The sequence below is a fragment of the Dendrobates tinctorius genome, unplaced genomic scaffold (assembly GCF_039654945.1).
Source record: "Dendrobates tinctorius isolate UK_male_01 unplaced genomic scaffold, ASM3965494v1 ptg000060l, whole genome shotgun sequence".
NCBI classification, from domain to species: domain Eukaryota; kingdom Metazoa; phylum Chordata; class Amphibia; order Anura; family Dendrobatidae; genus Dendrobates; species Dendrobates tinctorius.
Window position 1 is genome coordinate 13281885 of NW_027361728.1, and position 16405 is coordinate 13298289.

A 16405-nucleotide genomic window follows, 5' to 3' on the forward strand; every position below is an offset into this window, starting at 1 on the left:
TTACCCACAATTCCTTCATCTACATCATTGATAAAGATATTGAACAATACAGGGCCCAGAACAGAGCACTGTAGTACCTCACTTGAAACTTTCTTCCAACGGGATGTTCAGCCATTTACGACCATTCTTTTTGGTCTGATCACTAAGCCAGTTATGAATCCACCTAACAGTTGCCATGTCCATTCTATAGTCATTTTTTCAATAAGGATGGTGTAAGACACTTTGTTAAATGCTTTGCTGAAGTCAAGATATACTATATCCACAGCATTTCCCTGATCCACCCAGTCAGTGACTATCATAGAAGGACATTAAGTTGATCTGACACGACTTATTAGTTACAAACCCATGCTGACTCTGGTTAACCACTTCATTCTTATCCAGGTACTTACATACATGTTGTTTAATAATTTGTTCAAAGATCTTTCCTGGTATATAAGTCAGACTCACCGGCCTATAGTTCCCTGGATTCACCTTCTTCCCCTTTTTGAAGATAGGAACAGCATTTGCTCTTCTCCAGTCTTCTGGGATTTCTCCTGTTCTCCAAGAATTTTCAAAGATTATGGAGAGGGGTTCAAAAATTTCTTCTGCTATCTTCTTCAGTACTCTGGGGTGTAATTCATCTGGACCTGGAGACTAGAATTAATGTTAGCCAAGTGTTCCCTGACCATCTTTCCATTTATGGATAGTGTGGATTCTTTTATTCCTTCGATGGCCCCATGAAGATCAGTTGATGTTACATTTCCTTTCTGAGAGAAAAGAGATGTAAAATAGGAATTTAAAAGTTCGGCCTTCTCAACATCCTTTCTTACCATTTCATCATTTTCATCCTGTAAGAATCCTATAGCATCTTTGACTTTTCTTTTACTTCTGACATATCCTCAAAATCTTTTTTTATTGCTTGTGACGTCTCTTGCAAGCCTTAATTCATTGTCAGCTTTATATAATCTGATTTGTGCCCAGCAAGTTCTGCAGACTGCATTATGATCTTCTTTAGATATGCCTCCCTCTTTCCATTTAATAAAAATTTCTTTCTTCCTTTTTAGCATGTGCTTAAGTTCTGCGTTCATCCATCCTGGTTTCCTTAAATGCTTCCCATTCTTCCCTCTTTTCGGAATTGTTAACAATTGTGCTTTGAGAATTTCATTTTTCAAGATTTCCTTCCTGGACATTTTTGTCCTTAAGGATATCCAGTCATTGGATCCCTCCAATTCTCTCTTAGTCCCTTAAAATCTGCCTTTCTGAAATCTAACCTTGATTTCTGAGTCTTCACAGGTCTTCCTCCTCCAAAATTCTAAAATAGCATAGTCGCTACCTCCTAGGGTCCTAGCCACTGTTACCACCTCAACCATTTCCTCCCTGTTTATAATGATTAGATCCAAGGTAGAATATCCCCTTGTCCCCTTCCCCTACCTTTTGGAAGATAAAGTTGTCAGCAAAAGAGGATAAGAATTTGCTTGATCTTTTAGTTTTGCCTGACAGAGATTCCCAACAAATGTCTGGATAGTTGAAATCTCCCATGACTACTATGTCATATTTTTGGGAGAACTTAGCCATTTGATACATAAAGAGTTCATCCATATCTTCATCTTGCACAGGCGGCCTGTAGTAAATGCCTACAACAGTGTCCTTTCCGCATTTCCATTGTTCTCTCCTTGTATTTTTACAGTTTCCACAGAACTCCCAGTCTCTGAAGCTTGAATCTCTGTGCAGATATATGCTTTTCTAACATACAATGCGACACCTCCTCCTCGTTTATCAAGTCTGTTTCTTGCAAATAAGTTGTATCCTTCTAGCCTTGTATTCCAATCATCTGTATACCAAGTTTCAGCGATTCCAATAACATATTTCTTTTCCTGCGTTCTCCTTGTTTGTTGCCCATGCTTTGTGCATGTGTATAGAAACATTTTAGCTTGTGATTGGTTTCTCTTACTCCAATATTTTTATTATTTAGATGTTTTTGTCTTTGTTCTTCCTCTCCACTTCTAATAGAGTTTTCAATAGTATTTGTCAGGTGTATGGCTTTTTCTGGCATTTTGCCTCTCTTCCCACATTGTTCTAGTTTAAAGGTCTCCTGATGAGTGTAGCAAGGAGACTTCAAAATACATGTTTTCCAGTCTTCGTAAGTCTCTAGCAAGTAGTCCATCGTATAGGTAATTCGCTCCGTGAAATCGTAGCCAGCTGTTCACCTGTAGAATCTTATTCCATCTCCTTCTTCCATGGCCATCCACTGGGAAGATGGATGAGAAGACCACCTGAGATCCCAGTTCTTTCACTTTCTTACCTAAGTTTTCAAAGTCACTGCAGATGGTTTCCAGGTCCTTTCTTGCGGTGTCATTTGTCCCCACATGCATTAGCAGGAATGGGTGGTCGGCTGTAGGTCTGAAGAGTACCAATATCCTGTCAGACACATCTGTAGTTTTTGCACCTGGAAGACAGCACATTACTCTTGATGTTATATCCAGTCTGCAGATAGCAGCCTCTGTTCCTCTCAACAGGGAATCCCCCATGACCATAACTCTGTTTCTTCTTCACAACATTTTTCTTTCTCCATCCAGGAGGACTCTGAAGGTGTACAAGATTGATCTTTGTGGGCAAAGTCTTATCTTGATGTATTTCTTCATTGTTCTCCTGCATGAGAGCCTGGTACTGGTTCCTGAGAAGTATGGGTGCTGACTGCCTCCTGATCCTCCTGCTTCTCTGTGTTACATGTTTCCATTCCCCTGTTTTTCAGGTGCACTTTTAATTTCTTCTCTTTCTGTAACTTGAAGAGATAATTCTGCTCTAAGAACTCTTCACCTTCCTTCATGATTTTCAATGTAGCTAACCTCTCCTAGATTTTGCAACTTTTCCTCCAACAGGGACACAAGCTTGCATTTCTGGTATGTGAAGTTTGGCTTTTCCACTGGTAAGTCTGTGAACATGTATCAAGAAATGCAGCTCACAAAATGGCTCCTGGCCTCTTCCATGTTCTTATTGTTAATGAGATATGGAAGAGGTGAAACACGTGCCAAAATTCTGAATAACGCTCCTGAAGTATTTCAGGAAAAATAAAACTTCTATAGCTGTCAACATTCACATGGCAGAAGCAGAACAACAGACTTATACAGGCTTTGCTTATAGTAGAATGCAGTGACTACTGAAGAATTACAAGATGTAAGTTAAGGCAAGAGCTGAGTGAGCATAAGTTTTTGAACAAAATCTCTGTTTTGTGTCCTGAAAAATAAGATTTGCATCTGTTTGGTGTAACGTGTGTTAAAAGTCATTTTTATTGGGGGGGCGTGGCTTCGGTCTCAAGACATGTGAGACACAGAAATTGGGAGCTCCTGAGGAATTTCCTCTATCGCTACAAATATCTACCTCATCGCAAGCCTCTTATTCAATCTAGGCTAACTGTGGCCCATCCACGCAGCATAGGGCCTCATCACAGCTTCCCCTGCCTCTTGTGCTGAGTGGGAGGAAGCCCCTCTCCCTCACCAGCATAGATTCCCTACACCGGGAGCAAACCGAGTGGGCCCAGCTGGAAACCCACACAGTCCGGTGCCCAGAGAAGAACCATGACGAGCGGCTCCTTTGAGGGGGCGAGGCGCAACCCGCGCCGTGACTGATGGCGGCTACCGGACCTGTTGCCGGCCCACCATACATCTCCGCGAGACCCGAATGACTCCTGGCCCGGAAGGGTGACGATCGGAAGTTCCCAGCTGTTACCTGTGGTCCAAAGAAAAGCCCAAGGATTCTCAGTCGCAGCCGCGGCAGCTCCCGCAGCCGCTCTGGTGACCTCAATGTGAAGTGTCGGCGGCGCCTGCAGTAACTACCTCATAGGGGTTTTCCCCGCAACACCGGAGCTTTCCCTCAGCCCTACAGGACCCGGACTCTCTCCTCCTGGGCCTCAACCTCACCTGGTGAACTTCTACCTGGGACGTTGGTGGCGCCTGCAGCAATCATCAAAATGGAGCTGTCTCTGCACCACCAGAGCCTCTCCTCATCCTCTGGACCTGGACACAGTAAGCCTGCCTTGACCACGAAGCTCGTCTGCCTCACTTTTGGAATCTACTCAGCCGCGACTCAACCGGGGGAATAACACGCCACAGCTGAGTCCCGGTACTCTACACAGGAGCCACTTGCCTCTTCACCAGGGACACAAGCAACACCCGGACACCTCTCTTCTCAGCCCCCTCAGCTTCCACCAGAGACGTCCACTGACAGCTGCTCCTGCTTGCTCCTACTAGCCAGTTTCCTACTCCACACTGATGAGGGGCAATACCCCGAAACAGCTGTCTGTGGATGGATACCATGTTTTGGCATAGGTGGTTTCCTTCATTGGAGACTGCCCTTCCCGTGGTTGTTCCTTCCCGGGGAAAGACCTGGCTAGTCATTGCTTGCGTTGAGAAACATGTGATGGTGTCTCCGCGGCTGTTGATTTACATGCTTTTGCATATTTCCCATAAGGGATGGGGGCATTGCTCTAGATCACTGCGTTGAGAAACATGTGATGGTGTCTCCGCAGTGTTGGATGTTGATCTCCATGAGGTCACTCATCCTTATGTTCATAGCCTTTCACTAGGCATTGCTCCTACTAGCCAGTTTCCTACTCCACACTGATGAGGGGCAATACCCCGAAACAGCTGTCTGTGGATGGATACCATGTTTTGGCATAGGTGGTTTCCTTCATTGGAGACTGCCCTTCCCGTGGTTGTTCCTTCCCGGGGAAAGACCTGGCTAGTCATTGCTTGCGTTGAGAAACATGTGATGGTGTCTCCGCGGCTGTTGATTTACATGCTTTTGCATATTTCCCATAAGGGATGGGGGCATTGCTCTAGATCACTGCGTTGAGAAACATGTGATGGTGTCTCCGCAGTGTTGGATGTTGATCTCCATGAGGTCACTCATCCTTATGTTCATAGCCTTTCACTAGGCATTGCTCCTACTAGCCAGTTTCCTACTCCACACTGATGAGGGGCAATACCCCGAAACAGCTGTCTGTGGATGGATACCATGTTTTGGCATAGGTGGTTTCCTTCATTGGAGACTGCCCTTCCCGTGGTTGTTCCTTCCCGGGGAAAGACCTGGCTAGTCATTGCTTGCGTTGAGAAACATGTGATGGTGTCTCCGCGGCTGTTGATTTACATGCTTTTGCATATTTCCCATAAGGGATGGGGGCATTGCTCTAGATCACTGCGTTGAGAAACATGTGATGGTGTCTCCGCAGTGTTGGATGTTGATCTCCATGAGGTCACTCATCCTTATGTTCATAGCCTTTCACTAGGCATTGCTCCTACTAGCCAGTTTCCTACTCCACACTGATGAGGGGCAATACCCCGAAACAGCTGTCTGTGGATGGATACCATGTTTTGGCATAGGTGGTTTCCTTCATTGGAGACTGCCCTTCCCGTGGTTGTTCCTTCCCGGGGAAAGACCTGGCTAGTCATTGCTTGCGTTGAGAAACATGTGATGGTGTCTCCGCGGCTGTTGATTTACATGCTTTTGCATATTTCCCATAAGGGATGGGGGCATTGCTCTAGATCACTGCGTTGAGAAACATGTGATGGTGTCTCCGCAGTGTTGGATGTTGATCTCCATGAGGTCACTCATCCTTATGTTCATAGCTGCTCCTGCTTGACACCTCCTATTGCGGTAAGAAGCGCTGGTCCACCATAAAGACAAGCCTTCCACAGTTGCTATAACAGGGCTGGTTATAAAGGCCCATTAACTTTCACTGTGGGCACCAGCTATCAGCTATTAGCAGTGGAGGGGGGGAAGGGAGTCCCTCTCCAGCACCATGCCCTTATAAGGCAATCGGCCTGTCATCCTCACAGAGAGGAAGCGGCTCACTTGTGCTTATAACCCACACTATATACAGTGGGGCTACATGCAGGAGCTCCATAGACTCTTACCATAAGCACCCACTGCCGACTACTAGAGGTGGGGGGAGGTGGGAAAATCCCCCACTGCAACAATTTGTTTTATTGATTCTGCACTAAATATCTCCAGCCTGCCAACCGCCCTCACTAAAAGAAGGCAGAGTTCACTTGATTACCAGTTCTATAATATCTGTTTCTCTACCTTTATACTCCGAACTATCTACACTAAGAGAGGATTCAACTTAACCCCCTAGAGTGGGGTGGTCTTTGACAGCTCTAATTCAATTTAAAGCTACAGCACCTCAATTCTCGAAACTGGATGATACCTGCGAATAAAGCAGGAATTAACTCATTAAAATAAACAACTCTAGAGAGAATATTTTCTTCTTCTCTTTTTTACCTATTCTCTTTTGTCTGTTGCTCTGACCAACAGGCTCATACGCCCCCTTACTCCTGTAAAATAAAAGGGGTATTGCAGCAGAACTGCACCAGAGGCATACTCTGCTCTATAAAATTTACCCCATGTCTTGCTAAAATCTAACACGGAGGGCATGGACGATCCTGGTGGACTATAATTATGGAACACTAGATCTGTCACCACGGGCACAAGTATGCACCCACCTATATAAGTAATTGTCATGCAATAACTTTCAGAACACAGGAGGTCTCTGAGCAATGCGTCCCAAAAAATCTGCTACATCAGAAAGCAATACCCGTCCGATCACACAACTGATGACTCAACGTACAAAACCAGCTAATCGCACGATGTCAGCGTCACAATCTCATTGAACACCGGGAGCTCCCACCAGAGGTCACAGCAAACTAACAACTACTCCAACAAACATGATTCCAATGACAATGGAGGACCTCCTGGCTACCATTCAGAAAACTTTCAGAGCTGAGTTATCTTGTGCTGTAAGCAATTTCACACAGCAAATCCAGGATATCACTCCAAGAACCAAGGATTTGGAAAGAAGAATGGATGATACAGCAGATGCCACTGAACATAATAGAGAGCAACTACAGGAACAAGATGCTAGACTCGAGTTCCTAGAGCTAAAGTGTGAGGACTTGGAAAACCGATCTCGCCGAGGCAATATCAGAATTAAAGGACTACCGGAAAGTAGCTCCAATCTAATGGAGGTTGCCGCAAATCTCATCTGCACCCATCTGCCCGAAGCAGACCCTAATTCTTTAAAAATAACCAGGATCCACAGGGCCTTGGGAGGTCCCAAATCTGATGCCTCACCTAGGGATGTTGTCCTTAAAATGCACCATGAAGAATCCAGAGACCCGATTCTATCCGCTGCTCGAAAACTGAACAAATTACCAGATGTCCCAGATACCGTATCTTTGTTTCCTGATATTTGCCTGGCAACTCTAATAAGGAGAAAAGCCATGAAAGATATAACTCTAGCCTTAATAAAAGCAAAGATTAAATACAGGTGGGGATTCCCACATGCTTTAATTTTCTCCTACGGCAACTCCACCTATTCTCCAAGAAATTACGAGGAAGGGAGAAAAGCGCTGGAGAAAGCAGGCATCCCGATTTCTGATTCAGGAGCCCTACCACAGAGACCACGCAGAGAGTGGACGGAAGTTCGCCATGCTAGACTCAGTAAATCACAGCACAACAAATAGTCTAATTCTTGAGTCCACTATTGACGAATGTGCTGGAATATTCTCAAAGAGCAGCCAAAATGCCGAGATATCGTTCTGATAGTATTACTATTTGATGCTTTTTATAACAATTTATGAATAATATTGTTTCCTTTTCCCATTAGTGGAGTGTTGTGCCCCTGGAGTAAATATGCGGCTCCATTTTGGGCTGTTACTGCCTATGGTTCCACTGATAGTGGGCCGGCGCACTATAGCCCACGAACTGGTCATTGGTTGTGACCATTTTTCTTGTTGTATTTTTTGTTACCCTTCCTTCCCTCCTTTTCCTAAAAGTGTTGATGAGATGTAAAAATATTTTTGGATTTGTGATTAAGGTGAAAATGCTTGTTCCAGGTCGTAGTTTAATTAGAAATTTCATTAGAATCTCTCTATGCATACCTAATGTATAAGGTACTATCGCACAATGTTAGGGGGTTCAACTCCCCGATAAAAAGAAAACGCGCCTTTATTGATTACCAGAAACATTCCCCTGATGTGCTTTTCCTACAGGAAACTCATTTCTCTAATAACTCATCTCCCAAATTTTTTCATAAGTTTTACTCGAGATTTTTTCTTGCTGCCCATGATAAAAAAAAAAACGAGAGGTGTCGCAATATTGCTACATAATTCCTTCCCATTCATACAGGAGGGTTTGGTCGTGGACACAGAGGGTAGATATAAAATCCTTTGGGGCACGGTCCAGGAGAGGCGAATCTGTCTTGTGAATCGTTATGCACCCCCGACATTTCAAAGGAAAACAATTAAATCTATTGCAAGATCTTTAAGGTCCATATCCTATGACACTATCATATGGGGGGGGGGGGGGATTATAACCCAACTATAAACCCAACCTTTGACAAGGGATAGGCCTGACATGTCAAGGAGGGAAAAAGAAAACAAAAAAAAACAAAAAAAACACTATCTTTGATGATAATCTTGCAAGCTCATCATCTGGTTGATACATGGAGAGAATCTCATGGACAATCCAGAGGTTATACCTATTTTTTCTAGAGCTTTCCATTCATACTCCAGGATTGACTGGATTCTAACTAATTCAGAAAACATACCGTCAATGACATACCGTCATTGATGTATTCCAGACATGTCCCCTCCTCTTGGTCCGACCATGATAGTGTACTCTCTGTATTTAAATTAAGCGTGGAAACTGCACGTTTGTATACGTGGAGAGTGAATGAATCTTTACTTTCTGATCCTCAAATGCGAATAATGGTCGAACATGAGCTCAATGCCTTCTTCGTTTCTAATATCACCCCTGACACCTCTATGGGTAATGTTTGGATGGCTCATAAAAAAATATATCACTGGTGTGCTCATTAGGATAGCATCCCAAAAAAAGAGGAATCGTCTTAAGGAGCAATTGACTCTTGAGAATGAACTTTATAAATTAGAAACCACCAATCAGTCACACCTCTCTCTATACTTAACTAAGCGAATCTAAGCCATCCAACCACGTCACGGCAACCCTTGTGGGATTCTGTCCCACAAGGGTTGCCGTGACGTGGCGGGATGGCTTGTACATTATTTTGATCAAAATTATGTTTACTAAATACCCTTATTATTATTATTACCTTTATGCATTATTTGCAGTATATTTTTTACTTTATATTTGTGTTTTTTGCTTTTTGTTTTCAGTGATGGAACCACTAGCGCAGAAGATCAGTTTACACCCCGATATCACAGGCCAAACTATAGGTAGACATGAATACAAGGTCAATTTGTTTGCCGACGACCTACTTCTGACCATGACAAATCCCCATATATCCCTGCCGAATCTCTTAAATGCACTTAATTCTTTTGAGGAAATCTCAGGCTTAAAGGTCAATATCGATAAATCAGAGATTATGTTTTTGAACACTCCTCCTGCCGAACAAGCTTCAATAGTAGAGAACTTTCACTTCCGACATGCAAAGCATTACATTACATATCTAGGAATTAACCTTACTTTACCTAAGTCCACGCTATTTACATATAATTACGCTCCCCTCCTCCAAAAACTAACGCAATCTTTGTCAAAATGGTCATCCCCATCTCTTTCCTTTTTGGGAAGGGTGCACTCGGTTAAAATGGTTACCTTGCCTCAATTTCTATAGCTGTTCAGATCCTTGCCTATTTCAATACCTCTAATGACATTTAAAATGATACACTCGCACATACCACGTTTTGTCTGGAACAATAAAAAGCCCCGTATTTCCCAGCAAAATCTGTTTAGACACAAGACAGTGAGGAGTCTCGCTACCAAACTTTACTCTATATTATAGGGCAGCTCAGATCGCCCAGCTGGCAGGGGTAAATGTGCAACAACACACACCTATCTTGCCGCAAATAGAAAATTCTCAAATAGCACCTTACTCCTTAGAGAGCCCAATTTGGGCCACAGGGCCTTTACCGTAAGATTTGGCTTTACATTCTCCATGTACCTTTCACTCCCTGCGAATCTAGAGAGCAATAGGTTCCAATTTGCGTTGCAATCTCATCCCTCTCCCCTCCTGAACCTGTTTAATAATCCCATGTTCCCACCAGGAGTTACATCCCGAAACCACGTATGGTGGCAGCAGAGTAAGCTAACTAGGCTACAAAATTTAACTACCCACTTCAAACTAATGTCAAAACAAGAGTTCATCGCAAAATATCAAGTCCCGACTTTCCGACTTGAACAAATTTTTCATTTACTGCAAAACCTAAAGGTTGGCTCCCCAAACGTACAACATACGAACTAAAATGTCTATATGACCCACTTGGCAATGGCCTTATATCCCATCTTTATTCTATATTTAACAAACCCAGAGATGGCCTGAAGTTGGAGATTAAGGAGCAGTGGGAGGCAGACCTACGAATCTCCCTCACACCTCAAAGGTGGTTCAGATGTTATGAAAATATAATGAGGGGCAGTAATCAAGTTTCACTTACTGAGACTTCTCTTAAATTGTTTTTTAGAATACACTATGTACCTAGCTTCCTGCACAATATTTATCATTCAGTTCCTGGCAACTGTTTTAGAAGGTGCACTGACGATGGAGATACTCTCCATATTTGGTGGACATGTCCGATAGTGAAGTCTCTGTGGAAAGATGTAGTAAAATTAATTGATACTATCTTGGGTAGGAAACTACCTCTGTCACCGCCGGTTCTTCTGCTGGGGACAGACCAATCAATGCTAACAATAGGACTTGCCGTCTCGTTGACTTTATTGCTATGGCAACAAGAAATCACATAGCCAGCAGATGGAAAACTAGTACGCTCTCAATTACGCAGGTGAGGAGAAGGGTCAATCTGATAATGTTATATGAGAAAATAGAAGCCACCAGATCTGATTCTTTCGAAAACTTTCGAGGTATCTGGGATCCTTGGATTCAGGCACATAGAGATGATGACCTTTCCAAAATGATATCTTTATCTATATAATATACTGACGTGGCAGTGGCTCCTTACAATCAGATACTCTAAAGCAGGTACATGGATGTCCCACGTTGGTATATCTCGTATAATCGACACTCACTTTAAATTCCCCACTTTCCCTTCCCATCCCTTTAAAGGGAATCTGTCACCCCTTTTTTGAGATATCATATAATGATATAATTCAATTGTGTGTCACATAAGGATTCTCAAAGTACTTTTGCTTCCCTCTGACCCTGTACCTTTCATGCATAAATACCTTTTTTATATCGGTTCAGATGTATGTAAACTGCCGCTGTGCGGTGCTTATTCACCTGCTCCCCCCCCTGTCTTGCTCTACACAAGAAGAAATGCGTAGAGCAAGACGGGGGGGGGGGGGATCAGTTGAATAAGCCCCGCCCAGCGGACAGGACAGCGGCAGTTTAGATACATCTGAATCAGGGGGAAGCAAAAGTACTAAGAGAATCCTTATGTGACACACAATTGAATGATATCTTTATATGATATCCCAAAAAAGGGGTGACAGATTCCCTTTAAGTTTAACTTAGTTGTGTTATAACTGTCTTTTTACACATATTCTAAACAAAGATTCTGTAGTCAAGGATACCGTATGACTTTAAGTGCCTTTTCCTTTCTATGTATTTCCCCCTGCGAGGGGATTCTTGTACTCTAATGTGATTGTATTTCATGTTAAGTGATGTTTTCATTTCAATAAAATTGTTGAAACTAAAAGTCAGTTTTATTGGCAAACATCAGTTTTTGCCATAAGAAGAAAAAAAAAATGACAAATTAAGTGTCTTATTTTTTCATCAGATCTGCAAAAACAAATGCTGTTTACATACTCATTTTTTTCTTTCACATACCCACTGAGATAAATGAACAAGTCCCATCTGTGGAAAAGCAATCTGAACATCCTAGAAGTATGTAGGATCCAAGGTATCGCCAAACGAAAAGAAAACCTAATACCTCTCTCCTCAGGTGTCAGCTCTTCATCTTCTTCTTCACTACTTTCTTCTTGTGCCATGTACTTAGGATCTTTTCCCTCAGCTGCTTCCAACCTAAAGGCAAAATAACCATTTACAACCTTCTATTTGTAAAACCATTATAATACAATATATACAGAATAAAAAAATTAAAAAAAAAAAAAAAAAAAAAAAATCACACTGTATAAAGTGTCACCAGATTTCACAATACAAACATTATCAAACAGATCATAGATCATATGAGGTTGCTGTATTTACTTTGAAAACCCGTGTCAGAATGGCTTTATAATCTTAATATTAAGATAACCATATCATAAGCAGGAGTCCAAGTCTATGCACGTTTCACCCAACCTGACTGACGGCTGCAGCTTGTACTGAGCAGAGTGAGATCTCAGCAGGAGGAACACTAAGGAACTGTCAATTAGGCTAGGTGGGCACAGATTGAGTAAAACTGTCAGGAAAGATTACCATACCACTCTGTAATTTATTTTCAAAGTAAATACACTAGCCTCATTAGACATAAGATACATATTTACTACTGTTTGCAATTTGTATTGTGAAATATGGTGGCAAATCTACCTTAAAATCCAATCACAATTTTTTTTTTAATAATTAGCAATTATATAAACATTTATTTTTAAAAGTCTAAAATTAACTAGAGTAAAAATATATATTTTTTTACCTCATGCACTGGGCACTGCCATTTTTATTTGCTGGTGTGCAAGTGTCAGCCCCAGACCATAAGAAAGACTCAGCGCCTGACCAACATCTCATATGCTACAACTGCATCAGCTGTGAACTGGGCATGTTTGGCGCTGGTTTATTGCAGCCCAGCGCCATGTTCTGAGCAGAAATTTTCCTCTGTCACTGCTACTTTTGTTCAGTGGTGACAGCAGGTCCTGGCAATAGGACTACGGCTGTGTTAGAACAGGTCAGGCCGCCTAACATTGTACTATTAATGCCAGGTTACTCACCTTTTCTCACCACTAAAATAATTCACCGTCACAGTTCTTGTGCCCGGACTAGCTGCGGTGAACACAAAGAGCAGCATTGCGTATCAGAGCTCTCGCCGCTACTTACACTGTTTAAAGCTCAGCAGTCCAATCAGTCATCACTGCTGCTCTCAACACTGACTGAGCTCTGCTACATCAGTGTGATGGCTGCCTCTGCAAAATGCAGCTGAAAAGATGACTGTCACTGGCTATTGCTTTCTGCACATCCACCTTTAATGTACAGAGCACAGTAGCCATAGACAAAGTCATCTCTCCAGCCGCACTTTGCAAAGGCAGCAGTTACACCGATGTAGCAGAGCTCAGCCAGTATTCAGTGTATAGAGCAGAGGAGCCGTGATGATTTACTTGCACTCCACAGTCGGTCAACGCTGAGGTTCAAATACATTATATGTATGTGTAAATATACAGAAGCCTGTAAAAGCTTGGGCACCCCGGTCTAAACTTGAATATGAATTGATCTCTAAAAAGGCCTAAAAGTTAGAGATGACATATTTCCTTTGTATTTTAGAAAAAAAAATTAAAACAAAATGTATTTTTTTCCATTTTAAAAAATTACAATAGGGAAAATAAGCAGATGCAAAAGTTTGGGTGCTTCACAGAATTTTACAATGTTGATCTGTGAAAATGAAAAAAATATATATTTTTTACGCAAAAATGTTCTTTTAGCCCCAAATTTTCTAATTTTCACCAGGATAGGAGGAGAAAATGGACACCAACATTTGTTGAGCAATTTTTCCTGAGTATACAGATACCCCATATGTGGTCGAAAACTGGTTTTGAGGCACAGTGCAAAGCTTAGAAAGGAAGAAGGGTCATATTCAGATTTTGCAGGAATGGTTTGAGGGTGCCATGTCACATTGGCAGAGCCAAAAGGTGTCAGAACAGTAGAAACACCCCATAAGTGAGCTCATTTTTCAAACTACACCCCCCACCGCCCCCAATGAATTCATCCTAGGGGTGCAGTGATCATACTGACACCATGTCCCTCAATTTTACAACATTAGGCGGTGAAGAAAGACTAATTAAATTTTTACCACTAAAATGCTGTTGTAGCCCAACGGTTTTAATTTTTCTAAGGGCTGGTATGAAAAAATGAACCTCAGTTTGGTGTAAAACTTTTTCTTGATTGCGCCAATACCCTACAAGTAATTGGGAAATACTTTTCAGACACAGTGCAAAGCTCAGAAGGGAAGGAGTGACATATTATAGTGCAGATTTTACGGTTATGGATTGCGGGTGCCATGACCCACTGGGTGAGCACCTGAGGAACAGCAGAACCCACCATAAGTGACCCCATTTTACAAACTACACCTTTAAGGGTATGTGCCCATGCTAGCATTTTTAAACGCTCAGGAAAAGGATCCCCTTCCCAGAAAACGCGCGTCTTTTTCCGCGCGATTTTTGACGCGTTTTTTGACACGCGATTTCTGGGATCATTGGGGATGGCTAAAAACGCTCAGCAATGCGGGAATTAATGAGCATGCTGCGTTTTTAGCCGCTAAGCGATTCCTGAGTGGTTAAAACCGCATGCATTGGCACAAAAAGCCAAAAATGCATGCTAATTAATTTGATGCATCTTTTAAGCGCTTCTGCAGCATCTGAGCCGGCTGAAACGCTGCGGAAACGCTTAACAAAACGTATCGTGGGCACACAGCCTGAATGAATTCATCTAGGTGTGCAGTGATCATATTGACACCACAGGTGTGTCACAGAAATTTATGCCATTGGGCAGTGAAAAAAAAAAATGCATTTTTTACCACCAAAGTATTGTTTTAGCCCAAGAGTTTACATTTTCACAAGGGGAAATGGGTAAAAATAGCACCAAACTTTGTCCACAAAAATAACCAAAGCGGCTGTATAGTACTGCTTAGCCATACAGCGAGGCTCAAACGCAGATTTTCCTAGAATACTTTGCGGACTCCATATACAGAGCCCCCCCTCCAAGTGCTAGAAGACCAGAATCCCCACTAAAGTGACCCTATTTTGGAAATTATACCCTTCTGAGAATTTATCTACAGGTGTAGTGATGATTTTGACTCCATGGGTGTTTTCCAGAAATAAGCAGCAGTGCATGTTGCGGAGTGAAAATTGCAAACTGCCGTTGTAGTGACCAGTACGTTGTAGTGCACAGCTTGTGCTTCTCGAGACACACACCAATAAACTAAGCGGGCTCTTATCACTACAGAAATGCCAAACATGTGGACGCTAAATGTAGTTTAGGCACAGTGGGGCTCTGAAGGGAGGAGGCATTTGTTCTTGGTGGCAAAGAGACTTCGCTTTTCTAGAGCCTTTGTACTACAAGTAACATGAAAGCCCCCTATATTTCCGTTAACAGATGACAGACCTGAGTAGAGACTTGCTGCTTTTTTTTTTTTGATTGATTTGAAGCTTTTGTTGGGAACATTTTACATAATATTTTGGATCACATTTATCCTGCGCTCTAAGCTGAGCACTTAATTTTGGGTTTCAATCTAATCTCCAAGTTAAGTGATTCATATGAAATCCCCGAGGGATCCATTCACTATATTGAGGCAGCAAAGTTAACCTGGACTCAATCTGACGTATGTTCAGTGGTGTCCTTTTCAGAGGGGCACAAAACTGTGGCCGACCAGGATTTACGCACGCCTAAAAAGACGGACACAGCTAGATCACAGGTCAGTCGGCGTCCACAGTGCCTCCATATGCCTTATTATAGGAAAACTTCCATCGGAGGTTCTGACTGAGTCACTCATTTCAGAGATTTACACGGAAATCCCAGTGAAAGTACTCACAGGATAAATGTGAGCCGTGCCTTACTGCGATCTTTGGGAGACAATGAAAAAAAAAAAAAAATCAACATCAGCATGTGAACAATTGTTTTTTATTTTTTTATGCTGTTCCTATAAGTGATTAGACGAATTTAATCTTTGGGTTGGTGCAATTACAGCAATACCAATTTTTTTTTCCTGTTTGGCTGCTATAAAAAACGCTCTTTTTATCGCAAAAACTAGTTTTTACATAGCCATATTTTGAGAGCTATAATTTTTCCATATTTCTGCTGAAAGTCACATGAGGGCTTTTTTTTGTGGAACGCCAATACAGTTAAAAGTGCGATGCCGGGAGGGGGAATCACAGGTGTCACAGGTTAAATATACTCACGGTGTGAGTCAGAGTTCAACATAAGTGCCCTACAGTGAATGTCAAAAGCATCGTCTGCACCCCAAAATGCTATCAATAAAAACATTAACTGACCACAAAAAAAAAAAGACAATATAAGCCCTAACAGATTTCCATCAACAAACAAAAAAAAAACCAGAATGTGTCTTGAGAAATGGCGCTATAAGTCAATATGATTTTATTTAAAAAAAAAAAACCTTGAAAGTCGGGCAATTTCGAAGGATTTGAGAGCTTGGGAAGTTTTGTCATTAGACTGTGTTTAGACAAATCACCGATCTTGAGTTACCCAATGTTTTAGTAAATAAAAATGGCAGCTCCAGAT

At 42.1% G+C, this 16405-nt stretch overlaps 1 protein-coding gene across 2 annotated transcripts in view; it reads right to left on the minus strand.

The window, feature by feature from the left end:
- The window catches only part of PPP1R2 (protein phosphatase 1 regulatory inhibitor subunit 2), a 36180-nt gene that overhangs the window by 11332 nt on the left and 8443 nt on the right, over positions 1–16405 (minus strand). For both annotated transcript variants that reach the window (XM_073578697.1, XM_073578698.1), the window contains exon 4: positions 11898–11989. In XM_073578697.1, the coding sequence (XP_073434798.1) occupies positions 11898–11989 (92 nt within the window). The remainder of the gene's footprint in view (positions 1–11897; positions 11990–16405) is intronic.